Source organism: Pholis gunnellus, assembly GCF_910591455.1.
Source record: "Pholis gunnellus genome assembly, chromosome: 7".
Lineage (NCBI taxonomy): Eukaryota > Metazoa > Chordata > Actinopteri > Perciformes > Pholidae > Pholis > Pholis gunnellus.
In genome coordinates this window covers 22336349-22353490 of record NC_136533.1, presented here as the reverse complement: position 1 = coordinate 22353490, position 17142 = coordinate 22336349, and the positions used below count along the sequence as shown (strand labels likewise).

At 42.7% G+C, this 17142-nt stretch overlaps 1 protein-coding gene across 1 annotated transcript in view; it reads right to left on the bottom strand.

Moving 5' to 3' along the window:
* Window positions 1–17142, bottom strand: part of necab2 (N-terminal EF-hand calcium binding protein 2) — a gene marked incomplete at both ends in the record, with an annotated part of 97988 nt that overhangs the window by 31464 nt on the left and 49382 nt on the right. The window contains 3 exons of the mRNA XM_079163696.1: window positions 1014–1093; window positions 9979–10091; window positions 10420–10556. Coding sequence (XP_079019822.1) covers window positions 1014–1093; window positions 9979–10091; window positions 10420–10556 — 330 coding nt within the window. The remainder of the gene's footprint in view (window positions 1–1013; window positions 1094–9978; window positions 10092–10419; window positions 10557–17142) is intronic.

Below are 17142 nucleotides of genomic sequence, written 5' to 3'. Positions count from 1 at the left end.
CGTGGCATTGCCCAATTTGGCCAATGTAACATCTCCGATATACAAATCCTCAACATGCTGACGACTTGGTAAAAAAAGATCAGCGCGAGGACGAGATCACTGGCTCGTGCTGTTTGTAGTTGATAGAGCAGTGCTGGCAGCCTGAAGGATCAGTACAGCTCAAAATAACAGGAGAAAAACTAAAGTGCAACAGAGTCTGTTTGTTTTGAGTCTGGTCTAATTACATTTCTTATCAGAATTGATGTTATTTATTCTCTGCAGAACATCTAATCCTTTTACTCATACTGCACCAGTACAATCACATTCTGTCATTTGCAATGTGCAAATGTCAGTGTACCAATCATCTTGTGGGGACAAAAACTGTTCCCCCAGAGTAAAGCATTACATTATTAGGGTTAAAGAATATGGCTGTTGGTCCGGTATTTTACTTATATACAAATTCAATAAAAAAAAAAAAAAACAACAATGTATTAGTCTGTCTCTGAATACTTTCCAACCTTGTAAAAAAGGAACTCTTTGCTTGCTTGAAGTGTTGAAAAAGATGTAACATTTGATTAAAGGGGTTTCATTTGACTTTGTATCATTTTAAAGGTTCATACGCTAACATAGAGCTTGTTCTTACTGGAGAAGAATTTTTAAAAATGGTTAAAAATATGTCTCTGTAATTTCCTGAAACATCTGGACACGGTGGTTTCAATCATACTCAAGCAAGTGTTGATCCTTGACAGCAGCAGGACAGTGCATGTGGGGCTGACCACAGTGTGTCACCGTGGTACTGAAGGACCATGTCTCTTATTGTGCCTCATTGGTGTGTTTTTGGACAACAATGGAGGATCGATGGCAGAGAGGAATAAGATATATCATGATTTGGATACAATACTTGTCTTTTTGTTGACAATAAGACAAATATTGGCTATTGGTTATGGTTTAGGGTAAGTGTCAAGGGAATTAACGCTAGTCAACGAAATATCTTCATAAGTAACCAAAACAAGTACAAGTGTGTGTGTTCTTACCTTATTCTCCAGTCGTCCAATCAGTTCAGCCAGGCGGTTGATCTGAGCGTCCAGGCCTTCTTTCCTCACCTCTACGGCACCTGCAACACACAAAAACACACACACGCAATCTAAACACACCGAGCGAACCAGTGGGATTACACATTAACTTGCATTGCTAGTATTTCTGGGTCGTGACTGGATCTGATGCAGCTTGATTACATTTATTCAAAACGTGCGGGATATATATTGAAATCAAAAAGTGGTGGTGCCACAGACAAGAGGTGATGTAAAAACACAGCTCACCAGTACATGAAGAAATATACCACATGATATCTTTGCTCTTTCTTCTTCTTCGCTCTCTGTATTCATTTCCGTTGTCTCGTCATGAATATTTCATGTAAAGTGGGAGTTCCAACGAGGCTGATAAATAGGCAATTATATCTGTTTATCGGAAGGAACTTGGACTGTTCAAAGACAGTAAAGAAAGGGATGGATGGGAAGCGAGCTCCTTTGAGGTGCTCTCTTATTCCACCGTGATTTTGAGATGCTACACTGGGGCTCTTTGTAATTAGCTTTTGGTCTTTTTCGCACTATTTCACTTCGGCAGAAAATGTTTACTTTGTAGCAGTAAAGACTGCCAACGCGGTGAGAGAGAGAGAGCAAGTCTATCATTTGCATTGATGCCTTTAAATACTCCATTATGAATAACTGAGATATATAAGCAGGACAGAATCAAGCTCTGTTGAAAAATGGTGATACAGATTGGTGCATCTTGCAGCATTGTATGAACACAACATATTATTATCAATTCATTATGAAGAATTATGATTTCTGTCAACAAAAAACAATTGGACAATCACAAACAAAGATAAATGTCATCGGGCTTGTTTGAGTGTTTGGCCTCCTCTCATGAGGACGATGCTGCTACAGATCTGACAGATCCACACTCCCATAAAAACTCACCATACGTGTGTATGTAGGAGTGTACCATGACTAATGCCTTGATAAAATAATCAAAGGGCATTGCGGAGGTGTGTGATTTCCCCCTTTTGTTTTCTATGAGCGATCACAGTCGTGACGTTTAACAAATAAATCATGCAATTTAGTGATATTCCCGCGGTCTAGAAATAAAGTCCAGAGTCGTCTTTGTCTTAAGACAGAGAACAAGACGAGACGACGCTGGTGTTGGTGCGTCTGAAAGAACTGTGACAAGCTGTGATAACACTAAGGAGCTCTGAGAAAACATGTTGTTCACACCTCTCTCTTCACTTATTTTCTCTTTTCTCCCTTGGTCCCCCCCCACCCTCTCTCTCTCCTGAGCTGCCACCCCCCCCCCCCCCCCCCCCCCCCTGATGGCCCCATCACAGTTAATTGGAGCATTGGCTGCGCACTCTTCATTAAAAGCTTTAACAGCCAGTCAATTAGGAGCTACCTCCCTCCACCCAAAACACACACGCTCATCAACTCAACCATACTCCGTAACCATGGAGACAGTTAGAGATAAAAGCCCAGTGGTCATTTCGACAGATTTAGAAAGTTAAGTGTCTCGGTCAATTATAGAAGTGTGTGAGGAATTACAGCCTTCGAATCGAGCAGCGAGGTGAGGTGAGGGGGGGGGGGGTTGGTTCTCTATAGACTTTCTCCTTAATTAAACATGATTTGAGTTCTTCCACATTCACCCAATTTAACTTTCCATTCAGTGACAGGCGGCATTGAAATGTGTTCACACGATGAAAAAAGGTCGCTCACGATAAAAGATGTTTGTTCTGCCTTGTTGACTTCTGTTGTGTTTTTGGGTACAATTAGCCCGAGTCGCCGGCAGCACCGTCTCATCTCGGCCCCGCCTCAAGGTCCCATTCACAGAAGATATCGCACTCTTGATATGATAACGTGAGAGGTGGGAGTCAGTACGAGCCAGAAACACTGCTGAGTCAACTAGTCGGAGCTATAGGCTCATTTAACTTCTCTCCTTTTGAGAGTTTTGCACAGCAGCGTCAACAACAGGGGCTTCTCCACATTAAGACATATGTGAGCGTTTACACAGGAGGCACAACGGCGTGACTTCTTTGATGATATAAACCGTGTTGTTTGTCTCATGTACTGTCAAAAATGACATTTCTTCATGTATTTTTCCATCTTTGCATGCTGTCGCTGCATCCCCCAAAAACGTTTGAGCAGACAGCCCTTACGAGCTCAGTTCTGATAAACTCTCTGAAGACGCTCATGACTATCAGCCCTGTTCTTAGTCAATAGGAGTGGGGTTTTTTTGCATAGAAAGGGGACACTTCTGTGCTAACTGTATGCATATTAACTATATTTAAACGCGTGCAAATAGCACAGGCGCACCAAAATGCTTTATGCGGTTGTTTTGAGAATAACGCCGTTTCCAGGGGATGCCATCCGATGCCCAAAACCAAAAATGTAGCGATTCAAGCCGGATGCAAAGTCAGCCACAGATCACCACAATGCGTGTAGCTAATTAAAACAATACTTAAGCTGAACCAATTAAATGACACTAAAAAGAGTAAGGGAGCTTTCCCTCTGCCCTCCTCACACAGGCCCACTCATCCACTCCTGAAGACCATCTCCAGCGTTGTCAGTGCTCAAGACGTCCTATCATTGATAAATGCATCATCCCAGTGGTTCAGAATATTTGGTATTTCATGCCGATGGTACTATAATAATCAACGGTATCCAGACAGTGTAAAAACGTCTTCAACAACAAACAGTGTGCTATATATTATTGGTACTAGTTACCAGCTACTGTTTTTGACATCCGTCTCAGCAGACTGGACGACATATGGTGACTCCATTCTCTTCCGTCTCTCCATCTCAGTCACATCACGTCAGACACAGCTGGACACTGGGTCCACCATTGTGTTTTGTATTGTTAGGAGTCAAGAGTAAAATTACTGAACGTTCAATTAGTGTTCACAGGGAAATATCTGCGAATATAACATAAAAGGAAACATGGATAATGTCAAAGAATCTACATCCATGTTTCCCACAAATAAGGACACACACATTCCTAGTATATAAATGTACATGATCACACACACACACACACACACACACCGAGGCCTGTGCCTGTGGGTGCATCTGTGCCTGAGAGAGCACTGAACAATAAACTGCAGCTCATTTACAATTAAAACTCTTCGTCGAAGTGTCACTCGGAGGAGACGAGCACCCGAGCGTTGCACACAGCGAACAACATGGCGTTAGCTGCTCGACTTAAAGGTGGTGGTGGATATTTTTAGCTCTCTTGTTCTCTCACCCCCCCCCCCCACCTCGTTCTTTTGTTTCTTACCCTTTTAGTCGTCTCCCACTCACTGCTTTGTCTTCTCTGCTACTCCCCCCCCCCCTTCTCTCTGTCCGTCTCACTGCAAAGAATCGGATTAATTCGCAGTGAAAACAAACATATCTCTCTGTTTGCTATTGTGACATGAAAAGCCCAGATGATACAAACGTCACGGTGACTTCATTAGCGGGCATGTAGCCATAAGTACAGGAGAACAATAAGTGAGGAAGAAATGACTCAGGAGTGCAGGAGTATTTCATAGTGGAGGAGGCTGGGCAGTGGGACAGGGAGAGAGGGTTTGAGAGTCATTCATCAATCGACTTGTCCCGACTCGACACAAAGCGCAGCTGACTTCAAGGCTCTCTGCTGTCAAAGTTTCTTCTTTATGGCTACAGGAGCCATAGAAGGTTTTAGGTTTTAGAACGTTTCATCCGATATTCCAGGGAATTACGGAAAAATATTTTCCACTATCATTACTAAAGATTAACCGATCCATCTGTTGGCCGATTCATACTGAGGATTTATCGATATTAAATGGAGACGGTCTGTATTGAATTGAGACATAAGCAGTTAAAGTTACTTCACAGTGACTTTAAGCAAACAGTGAAAATGCAGACAAGAAGAGTCTAGATTAAATGTTAATTCAACTTCATCAATTTTGAGTCTCACTTGGTATCATTGTTTCATTTAATTGCTGTATTCTCTCAGATGCAAACATTAACAACAACAACATGATATCGGCATTATATACGACCATTAACAAAACATATCTCTCTCTTTCATGTCCTTACAGTCCGTGGGCTTCATCATCTATTCTGAATCTTCGTGGCATGTCCGTAAACTAAAGCCTACAGCGCAGTGAGGCTGTCTTAATGTAAAAATGAGAACAAAAAAACTAACAAAATTTGTATCTGCTGAACGAAATAAACCAGACCCCAGCAGCCGTTTGGTTCAACGCTACTAAATGTCTTTTATCAGAACACAAAGGCTGCACAATGACCGGAAACTCTCCGGTTCCAATTCCCGAACCAGCTGGGAAATGCTGCGATCACGCGGCGCTTCACCCTTCAGGAACAGCTATTGTGAGATTGTGAATGTAATGACTACTTGTGCTGAAATCACATGGCAGCATCAATATTTCCGAGCCCGTTTTTCTGCAGTCTGCAGCTCAGAGGCCTTCTCTGACATGTTACGAGCTCAGATGTATCCCAAGATAGTCTCCCCTCACAGGTGACAGCTGATTGGACTCTGAAAGAGGAAGAACTGAGCTGTCGTCTTTTGAACGAGTCATCCAACGTGAATCGTCAGAGAAAAACTTCAGACCCGTGCATATCACTGGCACAAAACCATTGAATGTGACATACAGCATGTTCAACCGGTCTTCTTTTTTTTTACATTTTGATGCCTAAAGTGCAGAAAAAAAGAGAAGAAAAGCTGGTGAGCAATAATGTAGTGTTTTGTGCAACATATGCTGCAACAAAAAGTGTGCTGAATAAAATGTAAATAACCTGCAATCTTTTCTTCATAATGAGATTGTCAATGCTTAATAAAACATTGTGCGCTATCCTCATTAAAACAAGATGTTTGTGTTGAGCCACAACACCTGGATACACCTGTGTTCTTCAGCGGCATGCACTGTTTCAGCAAAACTCTTTTGAAATATGGATTGAAATTCTCTGTCAGATGTAGAAGATTCTAAATATATATATATATATTAAGACATTTATATAATATGCACTTTGAACAAGGCTTTGTACATTCACTTTCAATAAGAAAAAGAAGGAAATAAAAAGGAGGCATATCCACCCTTTTTATTAATCAGGACGCTCCACTGGTTTACCTCACGGCTCTCTGTTAATAAAAACAACTTTTTACTCTTTACTTTTTAATAATAAAGCAAAAGTTCTATTATTTATATCAGATGATCTTAAGGTCACAGAAATAACTGAGTAGCTTTTTATTTGGATATTTTATCAGCAGGTCTCTACAGTTGTTTTCTTTATGGAGGCGTTTGAATATAAAAAGAAAGGTTTAAATGAAGAAGCCCATGGAAGTTTAGTTTGACTGTGTCAGTGTATTACACAACCATATACAGTATTCTCTCTTTTTTAGTGGGGGCTACTGTATTACACAGCAGCACCATGGTCTGGTTTTATTGGACTGCTTTGTCACTGTCAGTGGCCTCCTGCTCATATCTCTCTATCAACACAGCCGGATCTGGATCAGGGTCAAGGGACACATATCTTGGAGAGAGTTAAAGGTCCCGGACTACAAAGAAAATGTCTTTCTTTATGCTTTCCCAAAGACAGGTTACTCAATAATTTAGCAGGGAAGAAAGCTTGAGGGTATAAAGCAGCCATCAAGGACTCTGCTTGATGTGTTATCTGTAACAATGTGGTTTATAAACCATCAGGCACTTCTGTAACCTCTCTCTTATGTTGCTGTCCCTTAAAGAAATAGTTCAATCTTAAGTTAAATTACATTACATGGATACAAATCATGTCTTCAATAAGCATCTGACGCTACAACCAGTAGCTATTTAACTTAGCTTAGCTAAAAAAAACTAGAAACGGTGAAAAAGCTGGCTCTGTCCAATTATTATTTGAAAGAATCCAGGCAGTTATTGCGTCTGGCCAGGAAATAGGTTTTACACTTTGTTTTAAACGGGTTAAGTTGTGAGCTTTAAATGCGTTTGCAGGCGTACTTTCGGACAGAGCCAGGCTTACGCCTAAGCCAATCGACTGGCTAGTGTTTTAGTTTCATATTTTAATGGTATGGACCTTCTCAACATAGAATAAAAGGCTAAAAACGCTGTTTTAGCGATTCAACAACACAAACATGTTGTCTGATGAAATTGTTTATTTCTTGTGTTCCTATTTATTTCTGCGAGGGTGGTCCCGACTAAAAATGTAAATAGTCAAGTTATACAGTCGACTGATCTTCCAATCATGTCTCCTTTGTTGCTCATTGATCCCTCTTTGTTTAAGCTTGATGTGTCTATAATTGGTCAAAAAACATGTTACTATCGCTTAGCTTGTTGTTTCAGAATGATGGACAGCGGTGTTTGTTGTGAGAACAGTGTGTGTGTGTGTGTGTGTGTGTGTGTGTGTGTGTGTGTGTGCACAGCTGTGGCGCTGTCCGTATTACTGACACAGAGCACAGATCGATACACAGTTTCTCAGCCTGTCTGCTTTTCGTGGTTGTAAATAGAACTTTCTGCCTTCATTTTACACATTGTTGCACGCTGCAAACAGCTGTTTTCTCGCCTCCCCAGGCTAATTTTAGTGTGTTTTAGTGTGAGTGCTCTGATAAATACATGTAGGCCTGTTCTTTGATTTTCTTATTTATAAATGATTACTTTCCCACATTTTCCCATCGCTGCGTCCTGTGTTTCACAGTTGTGTCAGTTGAGACCCCTAATTTCTACCAATGTGAGCAGGCTGTAAAAAAAGCTTGTGAATAAAAGACTCTTTTGTCAAAGTGCAGTGCGACTTATGTATGAGGATGTATTTTTAGAGGTATAGGATGAAGAGTAAACTGTTCTGTGGCAGCGTGCTGTCAGAATCAAAGCTGTGTGAGAATAAAGAGTCATCACTGCCATGCCCAGACCATTAGAATCTCTCTGTGTGTGTGTGTGTGTGTGTGTGTGTCATCCTGATGAACCAAAAACGATTTATGGAAACCAAGGTAGCTGTTAGGAACACTCTCCTCACTTAACTGCATCACTGAGCCCATAAATCACTAAATGTCATTGAGACTTCCAACTCTTGTAAACTCTTGTAAACTCTTGCGACCTGTTGTAGAAAACGCTGTGGTTTCCTGTCACAGATTTAGTGCAGTGTGACGGCCACACGTCAAACACTTTGTTTATTGAAAAGCAGGGGATCAATCTTTGCTCTACTGATCACTCACTGAATCAATAATGGCTTTGACAACAGCGCCATTGTTTGCTCCACAGCAGTCAGTCAGATGCGGTCGTAGCTTTATTCCATTCACAAATGGACATTTGTCTAGATGTTTTCAGAATTGGGTTTGTTTTCCAGTTCAAGTGAAGAAAGAGCAACACACCTATAGTGACAGGAGACAGCCACTATACCAGTGTTTTTTCTATGTTTTACCAATAAACTCTATTCAGTCAGGAACACTCTCGTTATAGATTTTAACCATTTATTGCAACAAATGGAATACAGTTAAACTTGGCGATAATGGCTCCGCTCTTTGAATGCTCCCCGGATTAGCCAGCAGCTACTGAGCTAAGACCGGGAGCACGAGCAATAACCCCCCTGGGTTTACAGGACAGAGGTACATTTTTTAAATACATTTCAAACATTTGCCAGAAGATGAACTAACAAAGAGGTGGAGGCTGGGGTGGAGGAGGCGAAGCTTCGCCAGCAGTGTGGTCTGTAGCAGCGTAGATGTAGAATGAATCAGTGAGAAGGAAGCCATATTTAAATAAACCTCCGTGAAGTGAGAGTGGGCTGTGATTGGTGCGTGGCCGATCGGAAGCTATGATTCAATCGGCTGGCTGTCAGCTGGTTACAGCTGGGGCGTATAACTTCCGTGTCCTGCATGAATTTACGCTAGCTTCATATCTTGCATGCTTTAAGAATGTGTTACCTTTGAAAGATGTAGAATAAATGCATTATCAGTGACAACTTAATGTTTGTCACAGTGTGTCAGTAACCCTGCTGTCCATTGACAAAACGACACGCTGACCCTGAAACCACAGCACCTTTAACTGAGACTTGTCAATAACGACGTCTGAGCGGTGATTGATGATGTTTGCCCTTTGAGGCTCCCCTCTCCCTACGCCTTGACTCAACTGTATTATTTTGTTTCCCGTTTGAACTCTTCTTCTGTGAAGTTTGTGTTGCGATGAAGTGATGCCGTAGCTCAACAACTTTTGAAGTGTCATTTCTTCAGCGAGCAATTAGTTCGAGTGGGTACAAAGTGTCAAGGCGAGCGAGCGCTGCAGTGTGAACTACCAGCTGGTGGAGAGAGGACGACTGTAACAGAGTAAAAGAGAGAGAGAGAGAGAGAGAGAGGACGACTGTAAGAGTAAAAGAGAGAGAGAGAGAGAGGACGACTGTAACAGAATAAAAGAGAGAGAGAGAGAGAGAGAGAGAGGACAACTGTAACAGACTAGAAGAGAGAGAGAGAGAACAATGAAGGTCTTGCACATCCTGAAAGAGAATCACCAGCCTCAATCAATTTGTGTCTCTTTTAGTTAATATAAAACACACACACACACACACACACACACACACACACACACACACACACACACACACACACACACACACACACACACACACACACACACACACACTCCATAAAAAAACAGCACTACATAGCAGAAAATGTAAGTGTTTAGTGCTGACTGGACTCATACACATACTTAAAGGTTTGACTTTAACTCTTTCAGAGATATACTACCCGACTCTCTACCTTCTCGCTTTGCTTCCTCAGCCTTCGCTACATTTCTCCTCCCGTTCTCCTCCCGTTCTCTGCCTTCTCTCTCCCTCCCCCCTGTTCCCTCCCCCGGTTTATCTGTGCTGCCCTGTCCGCTGTAGGACATCTGCATCAAACCTGTTCAGGTGGCTGATTGAGGTGTTTTACAACGGAGAGTAAATGGCGTAGGGATGTGTGTGCGTGTGTGTGTGTGTGTGTGTGTGTGTTTGTCACCTGAGGCAGTGTTGATGGTTCTGGCACTGACTCTGTTGTTGGGGGGATAGTCAGGGACGGTGTTCTCGTTGCGCCTCTCTGACATCCGTGGACTCACCTTAGCAGGTAGATGGCTGAAAAAGAAAAACGAGATAAAGAGAGGATGTGATGATGAGAAAACTAGTGTGGGATTGTGGAGGGATGAAGAAAAGAGAAAGAGAGAGTGGGGGAAGAATAATGAAATATTTGAATGGAAGGATCCAAAGGGAATGAAGGAGCGATAGAGAGCGATGAAAATGGTATAAAACCGATTTGTGTGTGTGTGTGTGTGTGTGTGCGTGTGCGTGTGTGAGCGACAGACATTTTAACCTGAAAAGACTTGAAACACTGCCTGCTTACAAAACTGAGTTTTACACATAATGGCATACACACACATACACAAGGATACCGTCATTGGCTCACCCTGATTGGCTGTGCTGCTCGTCGATAGCGTCCACGGCACTCTCCACGGAGCTCAGAAGAGACTGGATCTGATTGGCTGATTCCTTCAGAAGGAAACGGGTCACAAACTGCTCCACGTTGCTTCCTCTCTCGTAAACCTGGGCAAACAAATAAGACAAAACACTTTGATTGTTTGAAAAAAAAGAAAAAAGGCGAGTCCTTCTGTCAGAAGTTTTAATACCAAAATGTCCATAACATGTCTGTTTGTGCGTCCTCAACACATCCCAGCGCTGCTGCACAGCCTCTCTTTTTGCTGTGTTCCCTTCACTCCTTTGAAAAGATTTTCCAGCACAAATCTCTATGAGTTCCTTCCTTACATCCATTTCACGGTTGAAGGGCTTCTCGAGGTGGACAGGCCGCATGCAGGGAGGCAAAAATAAGTAAAAATAGACGAGTATCTTTTACTTTCTCTACTGCCGTCTTCTCCCTCTCCTTAATCTCTCACTGCTCCCCCCGATTCCCTGTTTGGACTTTGGCCTGAAAGTTCATTTCAGACTTAAAAAGCTTTTAGTCTGGGCTTCAAGCCTGACCCCTGGGGGATTAAAAGTGCTGTTTTTGTGGTTTTACTGAGTATCGTTCCAGATTCAGCATGAATAACACAAGGCCAGACTGAAATGTTACCTTCTTTTATTCGAGGCAACAACAAAAACAACTGGAAATCAATTAACTCTTCAGTTGTCAGCCTCAATCCAAACAACACTGACTGGCGTAGACGCACTGAGGACTGCAGCTCATTCAACATTCAGCTCAAAGCGTATTGGCCGATAGGGGTTCAATCATTTCCATGGACCTGTTTAAGATTCTATTCAAAGTTCGTTAACCTGAGCACTTTCTCAAAGAGAGCAATGAAAAACAATCATGACATCCTGGCGACAGCGTCAAAGAGTCGCTGAGCTGCACTGCTGAGTGTGAACACGATGAACTGTCAGAGGAGTTGGATAAGACCGGAGCTGCTGCTTTAACTCTTATGACCTTATCGCTGCTGCTTTAACTCTTATGACCTTATCGCTGCCACCTTTTAATTATTCAGGGTTTTGACAGTTTGCTAAATACACCTTCCCCCAATCAGTGGCTGTCCAATCGTATCTTAGCAACTATAATAGGCACAGCAGGCCTGTCAAGCTTTTGACTTCTCCTCATTTTTAAACTGTGTGCACGAGGCTGTAGAAAATGCAATTATTGGCATTTAGGAGTGTGCTCCTTTTTTAAGCTTTTCCAAAATCAAAAACACAAGAGCCAAATGATATAGTGGATCAGATTATGTATTTGTGTGTTTGTCCTGATCCTGATCCCAGCTTCTTCTTGCTTTGTTGACATAGCCGGGTCGGCCGTGCAAGCCCTTCAGTACATGTTAGTGCATGTGGGCGCTCACTAGCTAACGGCCGCCGCCGCCACCGCTCCGCACTGCTCTCATACGGCTAGAGCTTAAAACGGCGTCCAGACTGACGCCGTCGTCACAGAAGCGTAGCACCCACACTCCGGTTTCCCCTTCAGGTAAACACTGTTCGCTCTTTCAGCGCTGTTGCCTTTGTTTGCACTGTTAGCATCCATAGCTGCTAGCTGCCGGGTCAGAGAGACGCGAGGAGACAATGGATATGATACCGCATTGGGAACATTCAGAGTCTTCTCTCTTGTTGTTTGTTATTTTTGGCTAGCCTAACTCGCTAGCTTCAGGCAACGAAATCTGCGAGCAACAGTTGCCATTTCAGCTGAAAAGTTGTCAGCAACTGGCTGGAAATTAGAAACATTCTTTAGTGCACATTTGTCTACAAATCAAGGACCAATTGTCATCAAAAAAGTGTGTAGACTATTTCAGGTGGTAAATCTGCCATCGTTATCATTGTAAGTTGTATGTGTGCAGTCTGAAAACGGAAAGCTTGAAGGTGTAGCAAAAGTAAACTGACGAACAATCAATTGACTTTGAGGATCTGCTTCACTAGTTCACATTTGGCGATTGCAACAACAAACTAAACCTTCAACTTTCACATGTCGCTCAGACGTGTTCAAGGCTAAAGACATCGAGACCTCACTCTCCAAACGCCAGTCCATCATTGACTACATATGCACTCCAGAGAGCGGAGTCAGTCGGTCATGACAGCTTTCCCGTCGGAAGTCACAGTGCAGTGGTTCGGGGAGACAGTTAAGGTTCCTGTGCGCTCAGCCATTCTCTGCTGCACTCTCTGATCAAAGACAGACGCTCCCACGAGGCGCAGAATCACACGAGGCCCTATTGACTTCCATTATCGCAGCCAATGGCTTTTACACACGCGCATGTCTGCACGCAAAACTCTCAAACACGCGAACACGCAGAAGAGGCTCATCCTCATCAGCTCGTGTGTGGAAACGTTCAGTCATCTTGTTCTGGTTTTTAACCGCATCCACTGCGAGCATGAGACACACATCGCTCTGCAATACAACAGAAATCAATATGATTATATAATTTAGGCTTGGTACCATTTTTCATTTGCCATTTTACCCCCAATGAATACCATGCTGAGATTCAATTACCAAAGTGGGGAAACAAAATGATAAATAGTAATTTTCCATTATAGGCACTTAGTTATTAAATAAGAATGCGGATGAATTTGGATGAAAAATAAACGAAGTAGAGAGATTCCCTTAGGTGGAACTTTTGTGGTAAATTTAAAGCTGTTTTATAGATTCAGAAGAAAACATATTATTGCTTTCCTTGTGGATATTGATGCCGTTGTCACCGTAATGTGCAGTACGTGTTACCCTGTGTGTGGGTAAGTATGTTGTGTCCCTTTGAGTAGCGATCTATTTAATGTATGGGTTTGCACTGACTGGCTGGATAAATACTACGGTACCCAGATCTCTGTAAATCCCTGCACTGAATTCAATGGGATTTCCATTTTGAAGTAAACATGCGCTCTTCTGCTGTACATGCACATGTGTGATTACTGACTAACTGATTAATGCGTGACTGCTTATGCGCCTTGACTCGAGATTAGATTACATAGATTAGATTTTAATGAGCCAGTGGAGCAACAATCATTATATACATCAAAGAAAACACATATGGAACACACAAGCAACCAACAAATTTGAGTATGAAATATTAACTATATCAACTTGCACTAGCTGTGCGATTTGAAAATTCTCGACTTGTGGTCCCCAAAACTTTGCCATCAAAATAATTTGAGAGATGCTATAATTAAGAAATCTACACATATTGGGCGTAAATGCATGAATAATAATAATAAGGGAAATACGACTTATTCAAATGCTGTTGGGCAGTCTGGAAGCTTTAACATAGCTCTTTGTAGATTACAGTTATTTTATTTTTATTTGTATTTATTTTTAAGCGAGCGACCCAACAGTGGCACCAGCATTCCACAGTTATTGGCCAGTTTTGCCCCAATTTTCAAAGTGGGAAAAGCCCTGCTTTACCAACTCATCTTCCATGAAATGAGGCGTGTGAACAATGGTGGACCTGAAAGGGTTTTGACCGTGGCCTTCAGTCGACGTGACAAAATGTACTGCTGGGCACATACAGTATGTACCATCTATTCCAAACAATCTCTGACCAATTTGTACCACAGTATTTATTTTGTCATAATCCGATGAAAGACATTTAGGAATGGGAGACAAATCAGCCAAAAACGTAACTATTAAAATGTCTACACAAGGAGACAGGGCCTCAGAATCCGGTCATAAAGCAGCAGCCAATGCCTTATCAGCGGATACTGTACCTCAGTGGTTCAGGGGCCGAGTGCAGTTGGACACTTTGCTCGGTTGGTGATCCAGCAGCAGCAGGACATCCACACCGCAAAAGACCGATTCTAAAGTGCAGTGAGTTTTTTTTTGTTTTTGTTGTTTTTGTCCCTTCAAGGCAGCGTGTTGTGAAATTGTAGATTCTATTTCAAAAGATTTGCTCCACAGTCTGCTGTCTTCCTCCCTGGTTCTTCCTGTACCTGCCCCACGAGCCCAGCTACAAAACCTAGTATAGAAAAAAGCTGTGATCTATAATTCACACAGATCAGTGACCCGGGAGGAGATGCACCGTCTCTCTCTGCTCGCTCCCCGGACACAGCCTGGTTATTAGCTACAGTGCGTCTTAGTGTGTGCTCAGATCGGTGTGTGTTTGTAGAGTTCAAGGCAGGAGGAATGAGTGTGTGTGTGTGCTTGTGTTGATGTGCCTGGTTTCTGTGTGAAGATTGATGACAGAGCTCTCCAGAACTTAGTACAAGGTTCAATATTGCCATTGTGTATATTTTCACATATCAACAAAGGCTTCATTTTAAAACACACAGCGAGCTGCAATATGCCCTGAAGTTATATGGCTCGGATTTTGTGGCCACTGTTAAAAAATTCATTACACAGTGAAGGCGACGTGGTTTTTACGAGATCTGAGAAATTTGTTCTGGTAGGAGTAATTGACCGAGCCGGCAGGGTCACGAAGCCTGTGAGTGTGTGCAGAGTGTTTGTATTTGTTTCAGATCTCATGTATTTCTTAAGACGGACAACAAATCTCCTCATTATCATCCACCTTTAGATCTGCACACATGTATAACACAGTGTTCGCCTACACAACACACACACGCACACACACGCAGTCTTTTGTCATAAGATGGCGGTGGCTGATTACAGGGAGTCGTAGGTGGTAATCAGTGATTATAGAGGCTGGTCTAGTTAGGGGGAAATTATTCCATCGTCAGAGTCTCAGATGGAGATATAGAAGAGTCGTGGAGAGGTGGAAGTGACAAGGATGTAGGCTGATAAAGAACTAAAGCACACACTATGCAATCCAAACCGGCCATATAACATTCATTTATACAGGCATCTTATCAGAAACATACCACTGATTGGCCACTCCATGGCCATTCAGAGCCGTGGAGTGTTGTTGACTCCATGGCTCTGATTGGTTGTAAATGCTTTTCGGCGGACTAAAAGGAGGCAGAGGAACCTGTTATTTTCCCCCCACAGATGATTTGTCTCATGTTCATTGTCATATCGTGAAAGCTTGGGCAAATATGACGAACAGTTATTTTACTGGTAGTTTTAAGTTGAAGGGAAAGATTCTTTAAAGTATTGAAATATTAATATTAAATATTGAAGAGTTAACTTAAACTTGAAGCCTGAGACACAATGGGTTGACTTTATTAAAATGTAATTACACACCACACGTTCTCTAACCTTAACCAGGGTGCTTTGGTTAAGATACATCCTGTGTCAAAGTTTAGCACTTTGTACACCCGCCAACCATCTCCCTGTGACTTCGTAGGGAGGTCTAAACATGTTGCCATTTTCATCCCTGGAAAATATGTTGCACTGAACATAATTCAGGCCACCATCAACATTTCCATCAAAACATATTTGGCAAAACAAATAACCGACTTGACAACTTTGCAGCTATACTTCTACTACTTCTGCATCTAACCGTGTACACAATCAACCATAGGGACTATGTGTTAGCTCTACCCAGTTTCAGGCCATGCTGTATTCAGATTTCCCCTTGTTGTACCTTATAGAGTCACAGCAGGGGATGTAAACGGCTTCATTCACTTTGACAAACGGGGAGGCAAGAGTTCAACAGAAGGGCCTCTGGCCAAAACAGCACCCAGCAATCTGTAATGATGGGATGCTGCATAATGCCACAGCAAGGGGCTCTCTCCTACTTGTACAACCCCCAATCAAGAATAATGATTTTGATCATATAATTAGGACTGTTGTGTTGTTTCGTCCAAATGTCACAATAGCCTTCCTAATGTACCAGGAGAAGTGCTGGAGCGTCAAGCAGGAGGCGTTCTGAAGGTGTTGTAAGCTGGCCACCCGCTGACTGGTGGGAGAGGAGATGTAAGTGTTGGTATTGATCTACTGATGAATTGCCTATATCGCTCAGCTTAGCCTCAAGGTGCCTGATCAGTCTCACTGGAGGGAAAACGCGTCAGTTCAATCACCTCTCAGGAAAATAGACTCTATTGGAAAATCTATTTCAAGCCAGACCCATGACGTCATCCACAGGTTATATGTGGAACCATTCAAGTTTGAATTACACCATATCCCCCTTCCTTTAGGAATTCTGGTTCAATCATTTCTCTGCCTTGCCTCCTGCCAATGTTGCCAGCTGTACCCTCAGACTGTACTGCCAATGACACACCTGACCCAGCTGGTACCACAGCCGGGGCTCACTCCATGGGCATCAAATACTGACGCGTGGTCAGTGGCCCTCTGCATCTCGATACTGACACGCAAAGCATCCTTTGCCATCTGTATAACATCCACCGGGTTTTCAACTCTAATGCAAACCCCATCCGCATCCGTTTAAGCCCCTCAGGGCAACAGACTCTCTATGAAGAGCCAGAAAGTCTGTTAAGAGCAGGAGGAAGGATGTGAGACCTTTGCCAAAACCCTAATCGCGACAGATTAACCACGTGGTACAATGCTATCCACGACCATTTCACAGCGTTAACCTCGTGCAGACCTCCTGCGTCAAGATATTACCCAAAACGCTGAGGATGAGATCACCTTGCTGGTGTCCAGGTGTCAGGTAGTTGCTAAAATCTATGATCTTAAAACCTGAAGCAAGCATAGGAACTAGATGGTGACAATTTCTCCTCAGTGTCTAATGTGGTCCATTGACCAGGTAAGATTGTGGGCTGCGGTGTACAGATATCACGGTGCCTTGTGCTTTTGCAGCGGAAATCCAGACATAATCTCCAG